The following is a 24,145-nucleotide window of genomic DNA, read 5'->3' on the forward strand; positions in this document are numbered from 1 at the left end:
ACATAGTAAAACAAAACCAAAACCACACCAACAACTCCCCCTCCCACAAAAACATTTTAAAAAACCATAGAATGTTAATCAGTTGAATGTCTAAAATAATGCCTGTGTAGGGAAGGCACCAGGCGAACTTCCCTGGGGAGAGCATTCCACCAATGGGGAGCCACTGCAGAAAAGGCCCGTTCTCATGTTGCCACCCTTCGGACCTTTCATGGAGGCGGCACACAAAGAAGGGCCTCAGATGATGGTTGCAGAGCCCGGGTTGGTTTTTACGGGGAGAGACGGTCCTTGAGCTTTTGCGGTCCTGAGGCTTTATAGGTCAAAACCAGCACTTTGAACTCACTCTGAAACTCACCTACAGGTGGTACCTAATACCAAGAAAACTAGCACTAATACACCCAGAAACCTCACCAAAATGCTGGAGAGGGAGCACCTCCACAGGCACATACCTCCACATGTGGTGGGAGTGTCCCAAAACCCAACTATTCTGGGTAACAACCATACGAGAAATAAGTAAAATAACCAAACAAGTATTAGAAATCACCCCAGAATTGGCCTTACTAAACATCTTCCAAGACAATAATGCCCACTTGCACTACAAAGAACTCATAACCCACCTACTCTCAGCAGCCAGAAGCATCATAACCAGACACTGGAGAGACCTGTCAGGAGTAAGCATGGACCAATGGTACCAAATAGTATGGGAAACAGCCCTACTAGAAAAATTAACCAATAAACTTAAACTGACATGGAGACAAATAGAAAAAGACACCTTCACCCCGGTATGGCTCCCCTTTATCACATACACAGTCCAACAAGACAACGACAAAAATCCACCAACGGCATACAAATCAATATGGCTAACCTGGTCCAAAACACACACACACCCCACTCACACATGAAAACAAAGACCACCACAGCCAACCACAAATGAACAGCCACACCCTAGGCCAGCCCCAGCCTCTTTCATCACCAAAGGAACACAAGTGAACAGCAAAGAATCTGCAAGAGCAACGCTGACACCAAATCCTACATATAGTAAGTAAAATAGAAACATCGCCACCCGACCCCACCCCCACCCACCTCCCCCTCTTCTTCCCAATGTCTCAACAAATGAAACTGATTTGTAAAAATGTTACATGGGGGGTAAATATCTGAGAGAGAGACATTGCACACACTTTTGTAAATCAAGAAAATCTTTAATTAAAAAACAGCACTTTGATTTGGGCCTGGAAACTAATTGGTAGCCAGTGCAGTTGGACCAGGATCGGTGTAAGATGCTCAAACCGTCTTCCTCTGGTGAGCAACCTGGCCACCAAATTTATGCACCATCTGAAGTTTCCGAACCATTTTCAGAGGCAGCCCTACTTATAACACATTTCAGTAATCTAACCTTGAGGTTACCAGAACATAGAGAACAGTAGTTAGGCTGTCCCTGTCCAGATAGGGGCGTAGCTGGGCCAAAGCTGATGGAAGGCACTCTGGGCCACTGAGGCCACCTGAGCCTCGAGGATCCAGGAGGACCCCCAAGCTACGAACCTGCTCCTTCAGAGGAAGGGTAATCCCAATGAGAGCAAGCGACCTCCAAGCCATCTGGTCTAGGGTGCCTCAGTCTTATCTGGATTGAGCTTCAGTCTGTTGGCTCTCATCCAGTCCATGACTGAGGCAAGACATCGGTCCAGCACTTCCACTGACTCACCTGAAGAAGTAAAGGAGAAATGGAGCTGAGTGCCATCAGCATAGTGCTGACAACGTACTCCAAAACTCAGCAGTTTCATGTAGATGTCAAACAGCATGGGGGATAAAATCAAACGCTGATCTTTGATTGATGTTTTAAAATAATAATCCACCCAACACCTTCACGGAGGCCAAAAACAGCAGCGATGCCTCTGACGCAGAAGGCCTGTGTGTGGAGAAGTATCTTATGGCCTCACACTGAACAAGGGGAAGCACAAGGCTCCCTGTTGCTTTATTGGCACCCCTTGAAAGAGCCTCGGTGTCCCCTGAAGAATCCTGGGGGGGGGGGGGGCGTTGAGAGCTGTTGGGAGGCATCCTGTTCCTCACAGATCTGCAATTCCCAGAACCGTATGCAGAGGGACTGACGGTTAAACCTCTGCGGGGTGTGGAGCTGGGCATGGAAGTCTGGGAGAGTGCAGACGGAGGCCCAAGGGGCTGCATCCAGTTCCTGTTGTGGGTGGTCAGCTTTAGCCCTCAGGTTGGCCAGCTGCTGACCCCCAACCCATACAAGCTGCATAGCCCCTGTAATCGCAAAGGTGTACTTGCAGCGTAAAGCTCAGCAGGGCAGAGTGCACAGGAGATCCCCCCCCTCAGGTGGAGCAGAATGCTCCCTCCACATTTTTCTGATGACTTTGTGCGTTGCTCACCTGAAACAGAACAAAGGTCCTGGTGCTAAATGCCGGGGGGAGGGGGAGAGAGCAGAGGTTCCAATTAAGTCAACTGGAGCTGGTCAGGCCACTGGGCCTTTGGGTGAGGCTGCCTGCTGAAATACAGTCGATGCTCCCTGCATTCTCCCCCAGGCTGGAAATATTACAAATTAAGGCAAACAGAGCTTCAAGGTCCAATCTCTCAGCATGGGAAGCTGCCTCAGCAGGGGAGAGGAAGAGAGTGTGTGTAGCCAGAATGATGATGATGGCAAAGGGTGATGCCGGATGGGCACTGAAGCAGCAGGAGAGGGAGGGGACCAGGGTCAAGTACAAACCGGCTGGCTCTCCCCACTACTGCCCCACCCCAGAAGGCAGCAGCACGGCAGGCCTGGTCTGCAGCAAAGAGATGCCAAGTGCACAGCCAGCTGACTGTGCTGCCAGGGTCCTTCCATAAGGGTCTCATCACTGCTCACTTCCGAAAGCAGCAGCAGCTACAGCAACAAAGACAAAAACACAACTTGCCTTGGTGAAAGAGGAAAGTGCTCAGGATGCAGGCTGAGGAATCATTTGCAACAGCAGCATATGCTGAAGTTACGGGGGCGGGGGGGGGGGGGCTTAAGGCCCATCTTATCCACTGAGCTCTATAGCTGAGGAAGTGATTGGCACAAAGGAAGTTTCAGGTTTGTTCGATGGCTGACCAATATTGCCTTAAAAAAAACAAAACAAACCCAGATCTTAAGACTAGGAAAGACCCCCCCCCCCTTCCCTGAAGTTCCGGAGAGCTGCTGTTGACCAGAAGATACAATAGTGGGTTAAGACAGAGCAAAGATCTGACTTTGTATAAGCCTCCTTGGCGCACAGCAGCTGATCCCGATTCAGTCCCCAGTGGCATCTCCAAGTAAGGCCAGGGAAGATGCCCCCTGCCAAACCCCAGAGAGCCACTGCTGCTTGTTCCCGTGGGGCAGACTGAGACCGAGGAGCTACAGGACGGACCCCGACTAAGGAAGCGCCCATGCTGGGACGGCTGAAAGGACAAAGCGCTCCTTGCGGACAGAAGACCTTGGAAGGTGGTGGGCTCTCCTTCCTGGGCGCTTGTTGAGCAGAGGCCCAATGGCCATGGTTATTTAGCTGGGGCTCCTGCACTGCAAAGGGTTAGGCTAGATGTCCCTTCCAATTATGTGCCCCCCCCTCTTTTCTCTAGTCAAGAGATCCCAGAAGCTTTCTCAGGATTGTCCTCCCAATTTTCTCCAAATCTGAGGGAGACTTGCAGAGCCCAGAAAACAAGGCCCTGCTGCTACACCCTCCCAACTTTCCTGCGTAACGAGACACAAGGGAACAGATGAGGCGACTCCACTGCTGCCCCCCCAACCAGCCCGTCCGTTAACAGAGAGGCTTTTCAAGACGCCATTGCCAGATCTGCTCACCTCAGGGCAAGCTCTTTATTATCTGCCACCAAAGTGTCACCGCAGATACTGCTACACACGTGTGCCATGTTGCATTTGTCTCCCCGTGAGGAAGTGGTGCTGTTGATGCCACACACTGTGCCACTTAGGGTCAGCGCGAAAACAAACTGTGTGTGTGTTTGTGTGTCTGGGGGATTCAGAATAAGAGAGACAGGAGTGTTTTCCCTTGGGCGGCCTTGTCGCCTTAAAACAACCTCCAGCTGGGTGTCTCCATCAGGTCTTGAAAGATGTTGGGGGGAGGGCGGGCTTCCTGGAGTAGGGATGGAGGGAACCCTCTTGGGCTCAGTAATCTAGCAGGGCACAGATTGGCAGGCCCCATTAGGACAAAATCAGGCAACTGCAAGCCCAGAGGCTGTAAACTGGAGCAAACCAGCATAGATTAAGAGTTGTCTGCACCAGCTTATTCTGCATAACCTCTGGGAACCTAAATCTCAGGGGAAGAGCGAAACCAGCCCCAAGAGAGGGCCTGCAACTCAGCTTCTCCTGGAGGATCACTTGAGCTCAGGAGCTGGAGGCTGCTGTGCCAGCCACAAAACAGATCACCGCCCAGGCTGCACCAGCCGGTCTTGTCAATAGCTCCTTATGTGGCTCCTGTGGGTGAGTGTGTGCACGCGCGCCCACAAACAGGGAGGGAAGAATTTCTCTGAGTCCCACCTGGCAGGAGAGCAGGATGCAAGGAGCTGACCCCTCCATAGCAATGCAATGGAGACATTGGCTATATTCTCTGGGCTGCTCTAGGGAGGCAGGTTGTTCAGGCAGGTTGCGAGTGGGTCGTTGACAACTTGTTGGGTCCCCCATCCCCCAAAGGTAAATCTGGATTAAACACTGGGAGGGGGGAGCTGGACATATGGGCTGGACATCTATGCCTAGATCCTCTGAAGATCCTGCAACAAACAGCCATCTGGAAGTGCCCTGCCTCTTCAGTTAGCTTAAGAGTTGAAGGGTTAAGCTGGGGAGAAGAAGCTGGGTGGGTGGGGGCAGAAAACGTTGGAAGCTGCCTTATGCCACCATTGGTCCATCTAGCTCAGTCTTGCCTACACGGACTGGCAGCAGCTCTCTAAGGTTTCAGGCAAGAGCCTCTGCCAGCCCTTCCTGGAGATGCCACAGGGGTTCCTGCTCGCAAGCGAGAGATGCCCTTCCCCAAGCCCTGGCACGGGGGCTGCAGCGACTGCAGACTATCTGAGGACATCTCTCTACAGACTTTGCATGGGACAAAAGTTACTTTGGACCTTCAGTCCTCTGCTTTAAAGACCAGCACTTGTGCATGAAATCCCTCTAAATCTATAAAAGGAAGAAGCAAATCTCTGTATGCAAAAGAGATGCAAACACGTTGATAGTTACTCCATTCTTTCTAGCAGTCCTGTGAGGCAGCCCAGCAGTCCGTGGTTCAGCTAAGGCACTGCGACAGAGAGAGAGACACCTGCCCAAGCGCCTTGCAGTCCGTGGCAGAGGTGCAACCTGAGAACCCAGGAAGAGCCTGGAGGCTGCATCAGCCCAATGGGGGCCCATCTATCCCACCAACCAGAGGCCCCTTTTGGAAAACCCGCAAACAGGATCCTTGCACGAGAGCAACAGGCCCTCCTGTGGTTTCCACCAACCGGTACTCAGAAGCATTGCTGCCTCTGTGAGATCTGAACCAGGGAGTCTCTGGAAATGTCCTTCCTCCCAGGCCATGCTGCTCTACGTGAGGCAGAAATCAAAATCCCCACAGAACTTTGCACAAAGAGGCAGCCCTTTTGTGGAAGGGCGTAGGGATCTGAGGAGGGAGGCACCTGCAGCTGCAGAAGCTGCAGAAGCAGCAATGCTTTGCCCTCGTGAAACTGCTGGCCTTCTCTGCCACCCAGCCGAGGGAAGCGGGGGAAGGAAGCAGCAGGCGCAGAGATGAGGGGCGGGCAGATGTCAGGACGACAGGAGAGGCTGCGCAGAGGACGCGCATAAACGCAACTGAAGGGCCCTGCAGGATGCCGGAGGCGCTTCCCAGCCTCTCTGTTCTGCCATTTAAGCAACATCCTCCTTGAATGGCTGCAGATTAATATTTGATTCGCGGGAAGGGAAGGGGCCTCCTTTGCGCTGACGGACCCCCCTGGTCAGGCGCGGCGGAGGGAACTCTCGGAAGACGCTCGACACTCCGCCACAAAGGGCTGCAGCAGCGGCGCCTGAAGCTTTTGACTGGAGGCTCCTTTCACTGGCAAGGGGCCGTACCAAGAGCAGAGCCTCCAGCGCAGAAATGCTCTCCCTGCATTTAGACTCCCCCCTCTTTCTCCAAAGAGCTCAGGGGTGGCAAACAGGGTTCGAATCCCCGTGACGGAGTGAGCTCCTGTTGCTTGGTCCCTGCTCCTGCCAACCTAGCAGTTCAAAAGCACGTCAAAGTGCAAGTAGATAAATAGGTACCGCTCCGGCGGGAAGGTAAACGGCATTTCAGTGTGCTGCTCTGGTTCACCAGAAGCAGCTTAGTCATGCTGGCCACATGACCCGGAAGCTGTACGCCGGCTCCCTCGGCCATTAAAGCGAGAAGAGCGTCGCAACCCCAGAGTCGGTCACGACTGGACCTAATGGTCAGGGGTCCCTTTACCTTTTATGGCCGGGGATATGGGCATATAAAACAGGGCAGCAAAAGAGGGCAGGCACATTGCAAAACAGACCAGTAAAAATGCACAGTCTTGTTTTTTACAAGCTTACTCCCCCCCCCCCCCGCTTGTGGCTTTGGCTGCGGGTGCAGTGGGTACTGCCCCCTCCCCCAGCCTGCCCCCCACTAAGCTTGGTAAAATGGAGAATAAGGAAACCTAAAAACAGCATCTCTTTCACTACCTGCCATGCAATAGTGGAGAAGGTCCATCTGCCCACCTGTTCCTGGCATGTGCAACACAACTCCCACAGGGCTGCAAGCAGAGAGAAAGGGGCCAGAATTTGCAAGCCAAAGCAAGCCAAGCTGCAGGAAAGGGAGATTAGGAAGGGAGAGGGAGAGAATGACCTATGCATTTGTTTATTTGATTTGCATCAATTACGAATTTCAAAATCTAAAGCAAAGGAAATGCTTTTAAATAAAAATTAAAATAAAATGAATTGAGATTGTAGGTTGGTTCACAACAATAAACCAGATCAACAACAATCATCAAAATGCCTATATATTTTTAATCGTTTTTAATTGAAAGTTTCCAACATAAAAATACAAGAAAAGCCAAACTAACCTAAGAGAGAGAAAATGCCTAAATAAATCAAACCCCAGACAATGTATGAGTCTTTATATTAGTGAGGCAGCAGATAGAACAACACATACAACCGCACAAACACCAGTTTATCTGAAAAGCCTGGGTGGATAAAGCCGATGGTCAAAACTCAAGTATGAGGATGGCGGTTGCACCTCCAAAGGCGCAAGGAGTTCCACAAGTGGGGTGCCACCACAGACAAAGCCCCGTCCCTCTCACTGAAAAACAGCAATGCCCATCAGAGAGGACCACGATAAGACTAAGATAAAGGTGCAGGCTGACAAGCATTTGGGCCATAAATTAAGATTATGCAAACCAACAATAAAATGCACTTAAGAGGAATGAATACAGATGTAGCAATACTGGGAAACTGTTCTATGCAGAGTTAGTGCGTGGTTCTTCAGTGTTTCAGCCAAGGGACATTCTCAGTCCTACCTGGAGCTACCAGGGACCAATGACACCCCATGAATTATAACCAAGAAAGAACATGGAGACTCCAAACGCTTTCTGCTGAGTCAAAACCTGGGGGTCAGTCAGCAAAGATGGAAGAGCACTGGGGGTCAGCTCCAGGCCACCCAACTTCCTGTCTTCAACTACGGCAGAGAATTCATTTCCATGGTCCTAACACAGGAGCAGCTGCCAGGGACACCTGGGAATGCAGCTGAACAGGGCAGAGTCGAGGGAGGGTTTGCAACCAACCGCCTTTCTGGGAATCTTGTCTCGCTCCTGTGTAAACCCATGTGGAAATTAAGGTGATATTTTATGGGTGCACACAAGAGAAAAACTTTCCTCCTGCAACTTTGTCAAAATACCATGGGTATTAGTATAATGTATTATTTATAGATGCTGAGAAGGCCTTTGATAATATTTCTTGGGAATTTATAATAAAAAATTGGAAATACAGTGATACCTCGGGTTACATTCGCTTCAGGTGGACCTGTAAGTAGGTGAATGCCTTCTGGGAAATGATATATAATGAAATTTTAAAAATGTTGAAATATACATCTATAAAAAAAACAACAGCAGAAGGCTTCCTGTTAGGTATAGTAGGCCGAGAAATACATAAACAGGATAAAGAATTGTTTTTATATGCAACAACTGCAGCGAGAATGTTATTAGCCCAAAGATGTAAACAAGGAGATTTACCAACAAAAGAAGAGTGGCAGATGAAATTACTGTACTATGCCAAATTGGCAAAACTGATGAGAAAAATCCGGAACCAGCAGGATCAGACTTCTCTGAAAGACTGGAATAAATTTGTGTTATATCCGAAGGACAACTGTAAATAACTAACATCGCTAGTAGGGCTACAAGAAGTTTTGTAAGGTAAAACTTATTACAGTTAATTTAGTATGTAAACAAGATTATGATTTAATAGCAAAAGATATATAAGAAAATACAGTACATAGAGAATAGGTTTGAAAACCATCAGTTGGGAGGGAGGGGGGAAGTTCTAGGCTTATGAAGCCAAATGTTTTATTTACTTTTGTCCACTATGATGTTATGTAAGAAAGTACGGTATATGTAAAAACCAATAAAAATTATTATAATAATAAAAACAATAGTATAATATATTAATTAGGAAGCTATTAAAAGAGGTGGTGGTGTTGTTGTTTTAAAAATGCAGATGCAATTAAAACAGTTTTTATCACTCAACAGAGGGAATTTCCACAAGTGCAACACCCTCATGTTGTCTCTGCAGATGGACCATAAAAAGCCAGGCTCCACCGCCAAGCAACAAACTTAAGACTGTTTCCTAGAAAGAGAGATTAAGAATCCACAGCTGCCTGCAATTTTATGCAGAAAGAAACATTACAGAGTTTCTAAAAAGGGTGAGAGGACCTGGCTGGTCTGCTGCAGGTGGACAATTTAGGGCAAAATCAGATGCAAAAGGCATGGAGGTGAACTTCACATGGATTTGGTAAACAGGCTTGCATGTGTAAAATCACACACGAAGGTAGCACAGAAAATGCAATGCCACGAATTCCACAGGCTGCCTCATGAACTTTGCCCCAAGACGAAATGGGCTTGAAGGAGAATTAATTGCCTATTAGGGGACTGGAGGGAAGCCCCCCTCAAGCAATTGTTGGGAGAGGCCCAGTGGGCACAACATTTTTCAGCCAAGGGGATCTCCCCCCCCCCCCCGGCCATGGATCCCCTGGGAGACACAGGACTGCGCTACCTTTTGCAAAAGCACCATTTTGCAGGTCACGATGGGCGAGAGAGAGAACACTTGCTTTGGAAAGTGGGGTTCTGCAGAGCCTGTGTCTCTGAGGTACAGCAGGCACATTCCCAGATTCGCTGGGTGTTTTTCATCACACCTGGAAGCAGAGCTTCCTGGAAACAGAGCTCTTGAAGGGTGGGGAGGTGGGAGTTTATCATCTTATTTTCCACCTCTGGCACAGCGGAGCTTTAAACAAAACCCAACAGAAAGAATTGAAAATATCCTACAATCTAACAACAGGGCAGGATTCTTTGCATGCAGCTGTTAAAATCCAGAGGGCCAAGGCAGCTTCACCACAGAATCACAGAGGGGAACCCTTGCCAACCCCCTGCAATCCAGCCTCCTCCAACTTGCCTAGGGGTGGGGGTCCTCAGGCAGAGGTCCCCATTCTCCATCCATCTGACCCGCCAGACTCTGCCCAGGTTCCCTCCCCCTGCTCCAAGCAAATGCCACAGAGCTGTGCCCATCCCACTTTCTCAGCTAGAGGGCGGACAGACGGGGGGGGGGATGGAGAAACTTCTGCTCTTTTGCACAGCTGTACAAGAGCAAGAGCAGAACTGGTGGCTCCGCTTACTTTGTAACGGCGTTTCCGTGTGCTGCGCTGGCTCGCCAGATGCAGCTTGTCACACTGGCCACGTGACCCGGAAGTGTCTTCGGACAGCGCTGGCCCCCGGCCTCTTAAGTGAGATGGGCGCACAACCCTAGAGTCGGACACGACTGGCCCGTACGGGCAGGGGTACCTTTACCCTTTTCGTTTACATGCAATAGCCCAGATTTTTGTACAGAAACCTGATTTGTTGATTTTGTTCCCTTTATATTTTTAACACAACTATCTATGATTAATGAATACCTGAACCTCCCTCTCTCTTTTTGCCCTGCAGAGGAGGGGACTCTTGGGAAGGGAACATGGGAGACACAGAGCATTATGTGCTGGAAAGACCGGCGAGTGCAGTGCCTGCCACATTTAGGAAAATATTCCTATTTCTGGTTGGGCACGAAATCCAATCATGCTGCAAAGCAGTGTTTTCACTGCAAGAGGTGGCATTTGAAGCGCAGCGTCAAAGCCCTTTTGTTCATTGGCAGGCTCTGGTAACCAAGCAGCTCTTGTTATCTCCCCTTTCAGAGACACACCTGCGATGGGAGGAAACACCAGGGCAGCAGCGCACTGGAAGCACACAAAGAAAGCAAGAGGTTCGCTGCCACCAGAGGCACCAGGAAAGAGTTTGTGAAGATCCGAGGACTTGCCACATTGAACGGGCCACAACTGGCCCACCAAGGCACTGCTTCCTCTTCCGGACCTTTTTAGCAGCCCCTAGATACTTCCTTTGTTGCTCTAATGCAGTGGCTCCCAGCTGGTGGTCCACGGAACCCAGGGGGTCCATGTGATCCACCCAGGGGATCTGTGGCACCATTCGCATAACGAAACCTACCATGGAGATATCAACATTTTCCAAAGTAGAGGGTCCATGGTTTGGCTTTGGAAAAATAGGGTCTACAGTACTTAGCTAACTGGGAACCCCTGCTCTAATTAATTAGACTTGTTAGCTCCCCCTCCCCCTAAGAGCAGCCAGTATGGCATAAATGATAGCTGAAAATAAATAGAGGCAAACTCCTGAATCTTCCAACACCTGGCTTCACTCGACGTCCACAAGTTCCAGGGTTATGAGAGAGCAAGAAAAACTTTTCTCTTTCCTCTTTCTCCAGGCCCCACCTCATTTTATACATTTCGCAGGATTCTGAGTTTTTCTGCATAGGATTTAAGCAGAGGGGGTGCAAGTTAGCAGAGGTTCCTGCATTGCAGGGGACTAGAGGACCCTTTCAGTCCCTTCCAACTCTACGATTCTACGATCCTATCCTGCCACCTCTTACTTGACTTTTCACTGAACTGAAAAGTCTCCGGCACTTTGAGATTGAGTCAGTCACATGACGTGGTTCAACCGAGGCGACATTTGCACAATGGCGTTCTGTAAGAAGTCTCTTGGACCCCCTTATGCCCAAGTAAGCTTTGTGTGTGCCCTGGGGAAGAATGCAGAACACACCCCCAATTCAGAAAAGGGCGCCATTCATGCATGCGCAACGCATTAGTGTGCCTCTGAATGCCCATAAGAGCTTTCGTTGGTCTTTGGCGCATACAGGCAGGGGCACTTAAGTTCTAGTCTTCGAAAGCAGGATCTCAAAGTACCCAAAGGCTCTCCCACTCAGAGTCGGCAGCAGCAGCAGCAGCAGATGCCTCAAAAGCATCCCTGAACCTCCCACTTGAGCATTTCAGAGGCTGAAAACCTTTGGCAGATAAGCTGCCAAAATACTTGCAGGGAACACAAAAGGACACTGTGCAATGGGGCCCTGGAAGAGGACTTCTGAAAAGTCTTGTCAACGCTCACGCTACTTTTCTTTCCCTCTTGTCTTTCTTTTTCTCCTCCTCCTTTCATCCTTCTCTGCATTCATGGGGGAGAAGGAAGGCCAGGGTGAGCCCCCATCCAAGGGGGCGGGCAAAGAGACGGAAACAGAGAAGACTGCGCAAGATAACACTCTCTGATTCTATTTGGGGGGCTGGGGGTGACCCAACATCTGTGTTGGGGGTTGCAGATTTCCCATCACGGGCATCTGGTTGGCCCCTGTGAGAACAGGGTGCTGGACTAGATGGGCCACTGGCCTGATCCAGGAGGCTCTTTTTGTGTTCTTACTAATTAAGGGGAGGGGACAGCAATAAGTCCCGTCAAGCCCCCCCCCACTAGTATGGCTGGGAAGGCATAAAACTGAAAGTGCTCAGGTGCAGATGAAGGTGCACCAATAGACCCATGGGACCAGCAAGCCACCCACAAACACATAAGCTGTACTGCAGGCCCAGTCCAGCCCCCATTCCCCACCCCATGGGGTTTCATTTCCCCCCAGGAGAGAGACAGCCACCCAGCACCCCAAAGCTACTGTGGACACCCCCAGCCTTCTCCAGTGGGATGTTTTGGGGGGTTTGTTGAAAAACAGGGTCTGACTGAGATGGACCTTTGGTTAGATCCAGCAAGTCTCTTCTGATACCTGCAAAAATGACCCACCACTTAAGGGCTGGGAATCTCATCAGCCAAAAAGGGATCTGGTCAACAAATCCATGAGGCACCGTCAAAGAACACGGAAGCATCTTCAAAGCCTTAATGTTGTGGGAGCAAAAAAGGTTTGAAAAACATAGTAATTATGACGTGTGGGGGGATTATTAGCTCCTATCATCAAGGGAAAAGGATATTAAATAAAATATTGAAATCTGCACATTGGTATTCTTGGAATACCCAGCAGCATTTGTACACAGCTGATGACTGTTGCATTAAAACTGTTGCTGTTATTATTGACAAGTAGATTTTTATCTTCCGGAAGGAGCTCACCAGGGTGACCAAGAGCAGGGAGTCCCTGATAGGAAGCCAACGGATCACATCTGGTGGATCACTTGAGCAGCACAGCCACCTCCGCAAGCACATGCCCATTTTTAAAAGTCCGATGGCCTAAACCCCCTCTTCCCTCCACCTCTCATGAGCCCTAACTCAGACCCACAGGCTGGGTCTGAGTGCCTGGACCTCTCCTTTGCATGCAGAAGCTCCCAGGTTTAAAAGCTGGCATCTCCAGGTAGGGCTAGGAAGGTCTCCCGGCTGCAGCTCAGAAGAGCTTCCAAGACTCAGTGTAGGCCATACTGAGCTAGATGGACCAACGGGACAAGAAAGCTTCCTGGGCTCCTGCCATTTGCTGCAAAGCCCAGCACAACTGCCGGGGGCCGACCCTGCCAGCCTCCCCCGGCTCTGGAGCAGGCCATCTCTGAAACTAATAACCCCTAAAGAGGGTGTGCTGGAGGGGGCAACTTTGGCCAGAAGGGCAACAAGGGCCACCAACTTTGTTCCACAGTTTCGTTCCAAGAAAAAGGAAAGTTGAGCCCTGCCAAAGAAGGGAGCAGGGGAGCCTCGTCCAAGAGTGGTGCCGGCCGGGGTGCCTGACGCTTTGTGAGCAGTGGAAGGCAGAGACCGCCAGCTCAAGGAGAGGCACCAGGACCTGGGACAGGAGATGCATGTCCCAGACTCAAGATGCCCCACTGATCGGCTCCACTGAGACCCCTCCAAGAGGTATTTTTTAATTGCTCGTGGAAGAAGACACCAGCCAGCTCAGGAGAAGAATATTGATCTCCAGCCGTTACAGCGGCAGCACAGACTTCCTGCTTTTGTAAGTAGAAACAGCAGCCGGGGTTCCAGGAGCAGATACAGGCACAGGGCAGAGGCATGCGGAAAGTGACATTTAATTAAAATATGAGCCAGGGCTCTGCAGCTGCAGGGAGACAGCAGAGGAGTGAGAGGGCAGCTGAGCAGAGGAGGGGGTGTTTGATTTATAATTTAAAGTAAAGCCCCATGCTCCTATAAACACAGAAGTGGGGGGAGAGAAATTGAAGATAAAAAGACCATCACCTGACACAGCTAAAGAGAGGGCACAGATTGAGTCTGGTCACGACCCCTTTTGTGGTCCACCTTGCTTTGCTGACAGACAGTGGCAAGGAAGGCTGGGCCGAGTTGCTCTGTTCCAAGAAAACATTCACAGGCTATAAATCCAGGCTGCGTCAAACAAGGCTGGGCAGCTGGCAGCCAAAGTGGTACAGAAGTCAGAGTGTCGGACTAGGACCAGGGTTCAAATCCCCACTCCGCCACGGAGTTCACTGGGTGACCTTGAGCCAGTCCCTGCCTCTCTGCCTAACTCACCTCACAGGGCTGTTGTGGAGATTAAAGGAGGAGGCAGAGAACCTTGAGCTCCTCAGAGAAAAAGGTGGGATACAACTTGTTGGCCTCCGTCTGTCTTGAGAGACAATGGAGTGCACGTCTGGGGGTGAAGTCAAGCCACTGTGTCAGCAGCACTGAAATGAACCCCCCTCCCCCGGGCACAAGCCTAGGCAGTGTGTACAGAGGTCCTGGGCAGCCCAAACACAAGACCCGCTCTCAGCCACGCTGTTGTGGTCCAAAAGAAAGCTGAGCCAGACGTTTGGCACCAGCTTGGCCACACGAGTTGCCAGAAGGAGGCAAACCAGGCACCCTCTGCCTTAGAGTCTCCACCCTGGATTTGTGGAGGGCTTCCTCCTCAGCCTGCCTTCTCCTGAAGATATCCTGCCAGGCGGTGAAGGTTTAAGAGTTTTCCTTCTCCTAGATGGGCTCCTTTCCCAGGCGGATGAGCCCCATCTGCCCCTCACTTCCCTCTATGGCATGGGCAGAAACTGCTTTCTTGACCATTGGACTCACCCACTATTGGTTTTCCTTTACTCCTTTTAAAGGGAGATATATAAAAACCTCCTTTTGCAGAACCAGCTAGTCCCCAAATCAGAGTTGGAAATAATGCTCCACATGCTCCATAGCTCGGGGATATTGATTGCTGCTAAAACTTCACTGCTTTGCACACTAATGCTGCCTGGTATGAAAAATATATAAAATCATATATTAAAGGGGAAGGGAGAAATCCATTACTAAATTAATCAGCAGAGTGAGAGAAGCGCTTTCCCCCCAGAGACGGAGAGGGCAGGCTGATTTCTGCCCCGATCTTTAGCGGCACAGCACTCGAGGGGTGCCTAGCAGAAGAAGAAAGGCGGCCCCAAGGCTTGTCCTCCTGCAGGTGGGAGCAGAGAGAGGAGGATCCAGCTCCGTGGAGGATGCATCCATGGGCAGGAGTGGAGAGATGGGTGCAAGGTCAGTTACCTCTTTAAAAAGAAACCAGGAGTCTGCAGCTGGAGAATTGGCTCTGAGTGAAACATCTTCACTACCACCACCATCATCGTTGTTGTTATTAGAATTTTTATATTGCTCTATACCCACAAGTCTCAAATGGACAACTGAGGCTCACAACCAGCCCTGGCTCCTTGGCCCTCACTACCTCCTTGAGGCTGCCCCCTCGCCCCGGGGTGGCAGGGACCACAGAAGCCACAACAGTGAGCAGGACCTCACTGCCAAGCTTCCAGACCCACCAGGGGCATAGCACTGGTTGCATTGGGGCACATGTGGGGCACAGACAGGAGACCCTCTGAAGAGATCTACAGGTGAAGGATGCTATACAAATTTAATAAACAATAACGATAACTTATGGAGGGCAACAAGCTCACCGTTCCTGCTGCAAATGCACCACTACGCGAGACGAAGGAAGCCCAGGAGAAACGGGAGAAGGCAGTGAAGAGAAGGAAAACTGGGAAGAGAGAGGGGTGGTTGTCAACAGCCCCCCAGGGCAGCCAGCCAGCCAGCCAGCCAGTGTGTCCACAGCAGGAGGAGAAAGGCAGAGGAAGAGCCTCAGAAATGCCAACTTCCCCTGTGCCTTCCAGCACAGGCAGGAGGCCAACATTAACAGGCTCACCTTTGATGTGAAATTAATACAAAAATTATTCAGCAGCACCGGCAGGATAATAGGATTCTGTGGTGGTGGCAGGCCAGCCGCTGCCACGCTGCGAGGTGGGCTCATTTAATATCGACGGAAACGACGCCAGAGGACAAGAAATAAGGCCCATAAAGATAATTGCCGAGATACTCAGGAGCAAATTAAGTAATCAGAGTTGCTTCTAAATCGTGCCTGGTTCTAAGAAGAGCCATCTTTTCCGATTACCCCAAGAACCGTTCATCAGAGGACGGGAGGAAGGACTGCAAGTCCAGTCCCTCAAATGCTATGCAGGCCACCATTCGATCAGCTTCTCTGCAAGAATATCCTGGGGGACTTTGTCAAAAGCCTTAGTGAAATCAAGATACATGACGTCACATCATTCCCCTGATCCACCAAGGCTGTAACTCTGTCAAAAAAAGAAATGAGATTTGTCTGGCATGATTTGTTTTTGAGAAACCCATGCTAGGTCTCAGGGATCAAAGCAGCAGAAATGTTCATCTCCAGGCCTGGAACACGGCAAACACTTGAAGGGAGAAGAGGAGAGAGGGCTCCTGATGCAAGACGGGGGAGGGAGGAACCCCCAACACCCAGCCCTCCGGTTTAAAAACACACATTCATCACTTGAGACTCTTAATGCGCCTTTGCAGCCAGAGAGGTCACCGCAGCCTGCCTCAGCCAGGCTCATTAAATAGACATTTAATCACAGCTTTGGATGGAGAGACAAAGACCGCAAGGAACAGGTGCTTTGATGAGTGACCTTTCGGAACCTATTTTAATGTAACTAGTTTACGGCTTATCTGAAAGGCCAACTCATCAGGAGCCGCAGAGTCACAGCAAAACCCAGAGAAATAATTACAGGGGCCTGAGAAGGAAATAAAAAGGAAGGGGAGGCAGGAAGCAATTCCTTCGGGGCGTTGGCTGCATGGGGCCCTGGCTGGCGAGCACCCAAGTCTCCGCACGGCAGCAAAGGGTCCCCCCACCCCAGCCACGGGGCACTGCCCAGCCACGGGAACCCACTTGTAAAGTGTCCCTTATCCGGGCTTCCTCCACCCATCCAAGCCCAGCTCCCCTCTCCACTTCCCACCTGCCCTTCCTCTTCTTCTTATTTGCTAAATAAATATACTTTTCAATATGGCCAGAGAGCATCAAGGGGAAGCAGGAAGGGCCAGCCGTTCTCCCTGCTCAGAGAAAGCACAGGCTCGCTCTCTCTCTCTCGCCTTCCGACTGCCACCCTCGCATTTGCTCTCAGCCCAGGGATCCTTCTCCACGCCAAACCCTGGTCAAGCTCATTCAGGGGGCAGTGTTTCTCCATGTGACATGACTCGGAAGAGCGCGACCCCCACCCCACCCACTCCAGTCAAACGGCTCCCTGCTCCCAGCCCCCACCAACCAGCAAAGGGATGCTGAGCCAAAATAGCAACAGCCCAGAACCCTCGTGGGATGGAGAGAGCGCCGCTCCCATGCCACCAATGGCTGCACTTTTGCTGGGGGAGGAAACTAGGCCGACTGCCATGACCCCCAGACTGCAGGCTACCCCTGAGCACCCACCCACTTTCCACTTTCTCCTCCGCTCTAGGGACCTAGATCTCCCCCTTTATCCCTGGCCATTCCTTGGCCACATGGGCTGAGCTCCCTTCAAACCATACATCTGAAACATTACAATGCCACTTTAAGCTTCCCCCAAAGAATTCTGGAAGGTGTAGTTTGTTAAGGGTGCTGGGAGTTGTTAGGGGATAACTGTCCCAGCAATTTCCCTCCCAGAACTACAATTCCCAGAGTGGCTTCACAATCACTCTCTGTTAAGTGTGTGTGTGTGTGTGGGGGTGCGCATTCCCAACAACTCTTGGCACCCCAACAAGCCGCAGCTCCAAAACTCTTGGGGGGAAGCTGCAGCTGTTGGAAATGGTTCCATAGCGATTTAACCCACATGGTGCAGATGTGGCCACAGAGGCACATCTTGGAAAGTGTCCCGCAATGGGAATCGTTACGACTAACACCAGCTTTGGTTTGTGTGAAGGCAGTTGTGAGTCGAGTCCGCAGAAGAACCAGCGAGGGGGTCTACTCACACTTGCGTGGCTCCAGGGCCTTGTTTGGGCAGGTGAGGTGCTGGCTGGGCGGGTTCTGTGTCCTCTGCAGGCAGGCCAACATGACTGGTGGCAGGGAAAAGGCTCCAGTGGCGTCAATCCAGAGTGCGCTGCGGGGGACCCAAAAAGACGGAAGAGCGTCAGTCAGCAAACCAGGAGGAGAGAGTCATAGCATCATGGAATTATCTAGTCCAACCCCCTGCAATGCGGGAATCTCAACTAAAGCATCCCTGACAGATGGCCATCCAACCTCCAAGGAAGGAGAGTCCGCCACGCCCCAAGGAAGCCCATTCCACTGTTGAACGGCTCCTACCCTCAGAAAGTTTTTCCTGATGTTGATTCTGAATCTCCTTTCTTGTAACTTGAAGTCATTGGTTCTGGTCCTGCCCTCCAGAGAAGGAGAAAACAAGCTTGCTACATCTTCCATGGGACAACCCTTTAGACCAGTGTTTCCCAACCTTGTGCCTCCAGCTGTTTTTGGACTACAATTCCCATCATCCCTTGCCACTGGTCTTGCTAGTCAGGGATGATGGGAGTTGTAGTTCAAAAACAGCTGGAGGCACAAGGTTGGGAAACACTGCTTTAGACATCTCCCCTCAGTCTTTCCAGGCTAAACATACCCAGCTCCCACAACCATTCCTCCTAAGGCTTGGTTTCCAGACCCTTGATCATTCTGGTTGCCCTCCTCTGCACACGCTCCAGCTTGTCAACATCCTTCTTAAATTGTGGCATCCAGAATTGGACAACGTATTCCAGGTGTGCTTTGACCAAGGCAGAAGAGAGTGGGACTATTACTTCCCTTGATCAGGACACTAGACTTTTGTTGATGCAGGCTAGAATAGCATTAGCTTTTTTTGCTGCTGCATCACACTGTTGCCTCATGTTCAGCTTGTGGTCTACTAAGACCCCTAGAACCTCACTAGTCAGTAATAACAGACATCACAGACAGCCTAGGAAAAATGCAGATTGCATCCACACAACAGTTTATTTCCACTTTCATGTTTCCCTAGCTATTACCTTTCACGTGATATTTGAGCTTCCAAACAATGTAAAAGCTACTTTCAGAAATATAGCATAATATAGTGCAAGTTTAGCACTCATTCCCATGTAATTTGTTTCCAGTAAAAAAATCTTTTGGAAATAACACTGAAATGAGCACTAAACTTGCCCTATATTTTGCTAAATTTATGGAAGTGGCTTTTAAGTTGCATGAAAGTTCAAATATAATGCAGAAATTAAGAGGGAAATATTGTGGAATAAACTGCTGTGTGAATGCAGACTAAGTTGTGTGATTCTCCCACTTCAGAGGACCTTGCAAACTGAGTCAATAAGAAGACTGCTAAACAGAATAGCTCAGAGTGCAGGACCAGGCAGCCGAATTCAAGGCAAACGAAGGACATAGGCCTTATGGTGGTGGAGATGTGCTTGAAAGGACGAGGGAGATACTGCCAGAAACAACAAAAGTTGCTGAATGATATTTCTAGGGAATTTCTGAGGCCCTACCCATGACTAACAAAGCCAGAATAATGTATGCAGAATGGCAGAGAGGAAAATAAATTACATCAAATAAGACATATTGTGCATAGTTGCCTAATTTGCATAATGCACACAGTTTGCTGAATCCAGTTTTATTGTTTTTCTTGGTGCAGAATCTGGACAGTCTTGGCAACATTATTTAAATTACTTATGCTTAATCACCCCACCCCCACCCCACTGCCTTCTGTCCTAGCCCTGAGTGACTTCCAGAATGGTCTGAGCATTACAATTTAAATGTGTGCATCATGGAGGACTCAGCAGGCCGATCCAAGGACACGACAGAAAGTCAACTATGGAAGTTTTCCAAAAGTGGTTTTCTATCACTTCCTTCTGGGTGGGTAGGAACACCAAGTTCCCCCCCCCCAACCCAAAAAAACCCAGAAGCATCAATAAAAGCTGAAGTGGCACAAATGTGGGCTCTTTTCCCAGCAGATGACAGAATCCTAAAACTGTCTACTTGGAAGGGACCCCAGAGTCCAACCCCTTGCAATGCAGAAATCACAACCAAAGAATCCTTGTATTTGTTTGATAGGACAGTCCTCCCAACAGGGCAAGTTTTACCAGCAACACCTGATGGGAACAAACAAAGCACAAAACTTTCCCCAACACTCAACTCACACTGGATGTCCCCCCTCCACCCGAAAAGTAGCAAATGCTTCCCCCCAGCATGCAGCATTCGCTCCACCCTCCCTCTGGCAAAAGGGGAATGCGGGTTCAGGAGTTTTCAGCTGACCCATCTCAGGCTGCCCTCGAAATCCAGATGATCAAAGTCAAGGTGAGGGGAAAGAGGCCACCGATTTGCTCCTTCGGAGCTCAGCACACAGCACTATCCTTTGGGAAGTGCAGCGCATGGCATAAATTATGCTTCGTTCCTCCCCACCCTGAGTGACGTCTGGAATGGCCTTGCCACTGCAACCGGGCGCAGGGAAAAGGTCGGCTGGCAATGTACAAGGAGCAGAGAGTGTCCTTCCGAGCGGAGGTTTCTGTTCCATTATGCTTCCATGCTGAAATTCACTGACAGCTGCTTGTCAGGATGCATATATCACATCACACACAGATCTCTGGCTGCTGAAGGAAAGACTGGCCTACCCAGGGAGCAACAAGCAAATGTGGGGAGAAGAAAGAAGGGGAGGTCGGCTTAAACCATCAGGCAGCTTGCAAGAACTCAGCATATGCCTGGAAGGAGAGGTTCTCTGATCAGGAAGGCTGCCTCTTGGTCTCAGGAGTGCCGGAGCCTGGCTGTCTCTGAGGAAAGGCACAAGTCTCCCTCTCTCCCTACTGCCTCCACATGTTTCCAGGTGGACTGACTTAAAATTAAGCCAGAGTGGTGTAGTGGTTAAGAGCGGTAGACTCCTAATCTGGGGAACCGGGTTCACTTCCCCGCTCCTCCACCTGCAGCTGCTGGGTGACCTTGGGCCAGTCACACTTCTCTGAAGTCTCTCAGCCCCACTCACCTCACAGAGTGTTTGTGGTGGGGGAGGAAGGGAAAGGAGAATGTGAGCCGCTTTGAGACTCCTTAAAGGGAGTGAAAGGCGGGATATCAAATCCAAACTCTTCTTCTTCTTGCTGCAAGAATTAAGATGTCTGGTTTGTTACTCCAGAAAGCCTCACTGGAACCCAGGAGCAGCCAGAGCCGCAACACCTCGGGGGCTAAATCAGGGGTGAGAAACCTGTGACTTTCTAGACGCTGCTGGATGCACCTCCCACCATTTCAGACCATTTGGCATGTCGGCTGAGGGGGGTAGGAGATGGGGAGCTGTCACAGGTTCCCCCATCTTGGTCTAAATATTAACCAGTGCAACAAACATACAAAATATTGATGTACAGTTAACCTTAAAAAGTCACACTACTTCTTTTAAATGGAAAAACGGTCTTTTATCTAGATATCTTAGATAAAAATGCATGGATTTTATTTTAAGATATTATGACTGAAAATGTTTGGACTGTATCATATTCAGATTGCATTTTTAAAAGTTGTTCCTAATGGACACTTCATAGGATGGGCATTTTTGAAATATGAGGTTTTGTTTTTTTAATTGGCCTTTGATCTAGATAGATAGCTATGTGATCTTCCCTAACTTATTCCTGGTCTAAGCCCAGGCATCATAAATAGGTTTGGAGCAGATTTTCCTCTCTTTAGAACAACTGTGCACTATTTCTTGGAACTTTACTACCATGATTGTAGGTGGGGAATTGCATGTTTAGATTCCCTCTCATTTTTTTAACAATAAAATAATCCTTACACTTAGAAAATTAGCAGGTAATGGTTAAAGTTGGAGCTACAGCCTTCCTCCCTTAGCTGCTCATTTCTAAATGCAGGGATGCTGTCTCTCTCAGTCTATGTTTTCTTTAACCACCAAGAGCACAAGACAGCTCAAAACATTTTAGTGCCCAAGGTAAAAAGACAAAATAAATGGTGCCCCCCCCCCATACACACACAGATAACTAAATGGTTGCTGCTCTTTGCCCTTTCATGTTAACCCCCTAGTTCAGGTGTCAGCAACCTTTTTCAGCTGTGGGTCAGTCCACCATCCCTCAGACCATGTGGTGGGCCAGACTATATATATTTTTTGGAGGGGGGGGGGGAATGAACGAATTCCTATTCCCCACAAATAACCCAGAGATGCATTTTAAATAAAAGGACACATTCTACTCACGTAAAAACACCAGACAGGCCCCACAAATAACCCAGAGATGCATTTTAAATAAAAGGACACATTCTACTCACGTAAAAACACCAGGCAGGCCCCACAAATAACCCAGAGATGCATTTTAAATAAAAGCACACATTCTACTCATGTAAAAACATGCTGATTCCTGGACTGTCCGTGGGCCAGATTGAGAAGGCGACTGGGCCGCATCCGGCCCCCGGGCCTTAGGTTGCCCACCCCTGCCCTAGTTGCACCACCTTCCCCAAAGGGGGCCATTTTTTAAAAAATGCAGCCTGCTAATCTGCAAGCAGTGAAGTCCCAAATATCAGGGTCCTACGTGACTGCTGTCCATGCTCTTTGTCCTGGGCTCAGATTGAACCCTGCAGCGGATCTCCACCCCTTTCTTCCTGATCCTTCAGTCTGGACTCCCACCCTTGCGGCTTTCTAGCTCCCTCAGCATGGCCGGCGCAGGAGCAGCTTGTGTGCAAATCCCTTTTCCTCACCATCAATTCTGACTGCAGAGGGAACTGGAATAAAACAGCCAACAAAGTATTTCCCCCTGCTGTCCTGCTCTGCTCCGGGGGGTGACTTTCAAACAATTCATGGTAACCTTTTTGGGCTGCTAATTAGAAGCAACCTCCTGAGAAATGCTGGAGGGATGGGCAGAGCGGAACAGGGACGAAGCCAGAAGAGCAGGTGCAAGACCTGCAGCTACTCCTTTCCCTCTGCCCCGCACCAAATCTCCTCCTTCGGATATGCCAAATGGAAGCAGGCACCATTTCCCCAAGGCTGCGAGCAAAACGTCCCCAGGAGAAATTACACAGGTGGAACTAAGGCAGGCCCTTAAAATCTCAGAGTGGTGGTAAGGGAAACAAAAAGAAAACCTAAATTGCGTGGGATGCAGCATCACAGAAGGCAGTCAAATACAACATTTCCTGTTTGTCCAGAGTAGACCCACAGGGGGATGTTACTCCAGCCAGGAGGACTTTCTGTCACACCTGTCTGGAGCATCCTCCTCCTCCTCCATGTGACCAAGTAGATGGGCGTGACCCTGGGAGACCCCATAAAAGGGCTGGTCACACATCCATCTTCCCTTCTTCTTCGCTTTATTCCATCCTGATGCCCTTTGCTGTCTGCTGGCTCTCAGCCAGCAGCACATGGGCTCAATCCCCATATGGGATGAACCCACTCTCTCTTCTGTCACTACAAGCTAAAGCCTGCCTTCAGGGAACCTACTGTGAACTGAATGTAAGTAAACTTCTGGTTACTTTTCAAAGAAGATTGTTGTGCAGACAAAGTTTCAAATTAATAAAGCTGAGGGAAAGCAGTTGCAATCCCATGCTGCGCCAACTCCATTTGCATGGAAAGCAAACAAAACCGCCAGCGGTCCTCGAGGAAAGTGCCTGGCCAAAATGGGGCGGCTGCTGGCTGGCCAGGCTCAAGGTCACCCCTCCTGGGATGTTTCTGCGGGTGGGAGCCCAGCAGGGGCCACGGCCGGCCCTCGTCCCGCCCAGAAGCGCAAGGAAGGGTGCTGGGGAAAGGCAGGGAAGCTCCCTCCTGCCCCTGGCACGATTCCCCCCGGGGACATTTCCTCATCATGGCTCATGAAGTGGGAGACTGCACACCGTCCGTCCCCTCTGACTGGAGTGAACTGGTTAATGGTTATGTCAGCACGATTTAGCCCAACGTCCTTCCCCCTGAACGCAGCCGACAGGCGTGAGCGGAAATGGCTGGCCGTCTCCTCTTCAGGCTGATAAATTAGCATGGACAGCAAGGAATTGCTCGCTCTCAGCCTCCCTGCGGATCGTCCTCCTCCCTTCCAAACAGACTTGTGTCCTTTGCTGCCTCGTGACTCGTCCCCCATGAGAGAAAAGGCAACCTCAGGAGGGAACTCTGGCCTTCAAACAGGGGGCAGGCAGGCAGGGCAGCCATGAGCGGTCAGCCAGAGACACCTTCCCTTAACAAGGGCTGCTATCACACAGTACATTTATGGGCCGCCTTTTCTTGCCAATGGCAACTCAAGGCATTGCAGGGGGTTGGACTGAGTGACCTTCGGGGCCCCTTCCACCTCTACAGTTCTAAGGCAACTCGCAAGCAAGCAAGCAAAAAACCAGACGGGTACATTTAAAACCAAGGAAGGAAGAAAAATACATTTTCAAAGCACCCCACCCACCCAGATCTCATAATGGAATGAAACAACAACTGAAGGGGTCTCTGCACGCATGTTCAGA

General features: G+C 50.0%; 1 protein-coding gene across 3 annotated transcripts in view; it reads right to left on the reverse strand.

The window, feature by feature from the left end:
- Nucleotides 1-24,145, reverse strand: part of FAM222A (family with sequence similarity 222 member A) — an 84,945-nt gene that overhangs the window by 17,960 nt on the left and 42,840 nt on the right. Inside the window, exons 1-2 of one of the 3 annotated variants that reach the window (XM_077917699.1) lie at nt 17,710-17,832; nt 1,537-1,696 (exon numbers count right to left, since the gene is read on the reverse strand). The exons of 1 other annotated variant lie outside the window; for it this stretch is intronic. Coding sequence is in view for 1 of the 2 variants with exons in the window: in XM_028703499.2 (XP_028559332.2) it covers nt 17,710-17,791 (82 nt within the window). In the remaining variant the exon portion in view is untranslated. Of the gene's footprint in view, nt 1-1,536; nt 1,697-17,709; nt 17,838-24,145 lie in introns of those variants that run through there. One more of the 3 variants, XM_028703499.2, reaches the window with a different exon arrangement.

Source organism: Podarcis muralis, chromosome 13, assembly GCF_964188315.1.
Source record: "Podarcis muralis chromosome 13, rPodMur119.hap1.1, whole genome shotgun sequence".
In the NCBI taxonomy this organism is placed as follows: Eukaryota; Metazoa; Chordata; class Lepidosauria; order Squamata; family Lacertidae; genus Podarcis; species Podarcis muralis.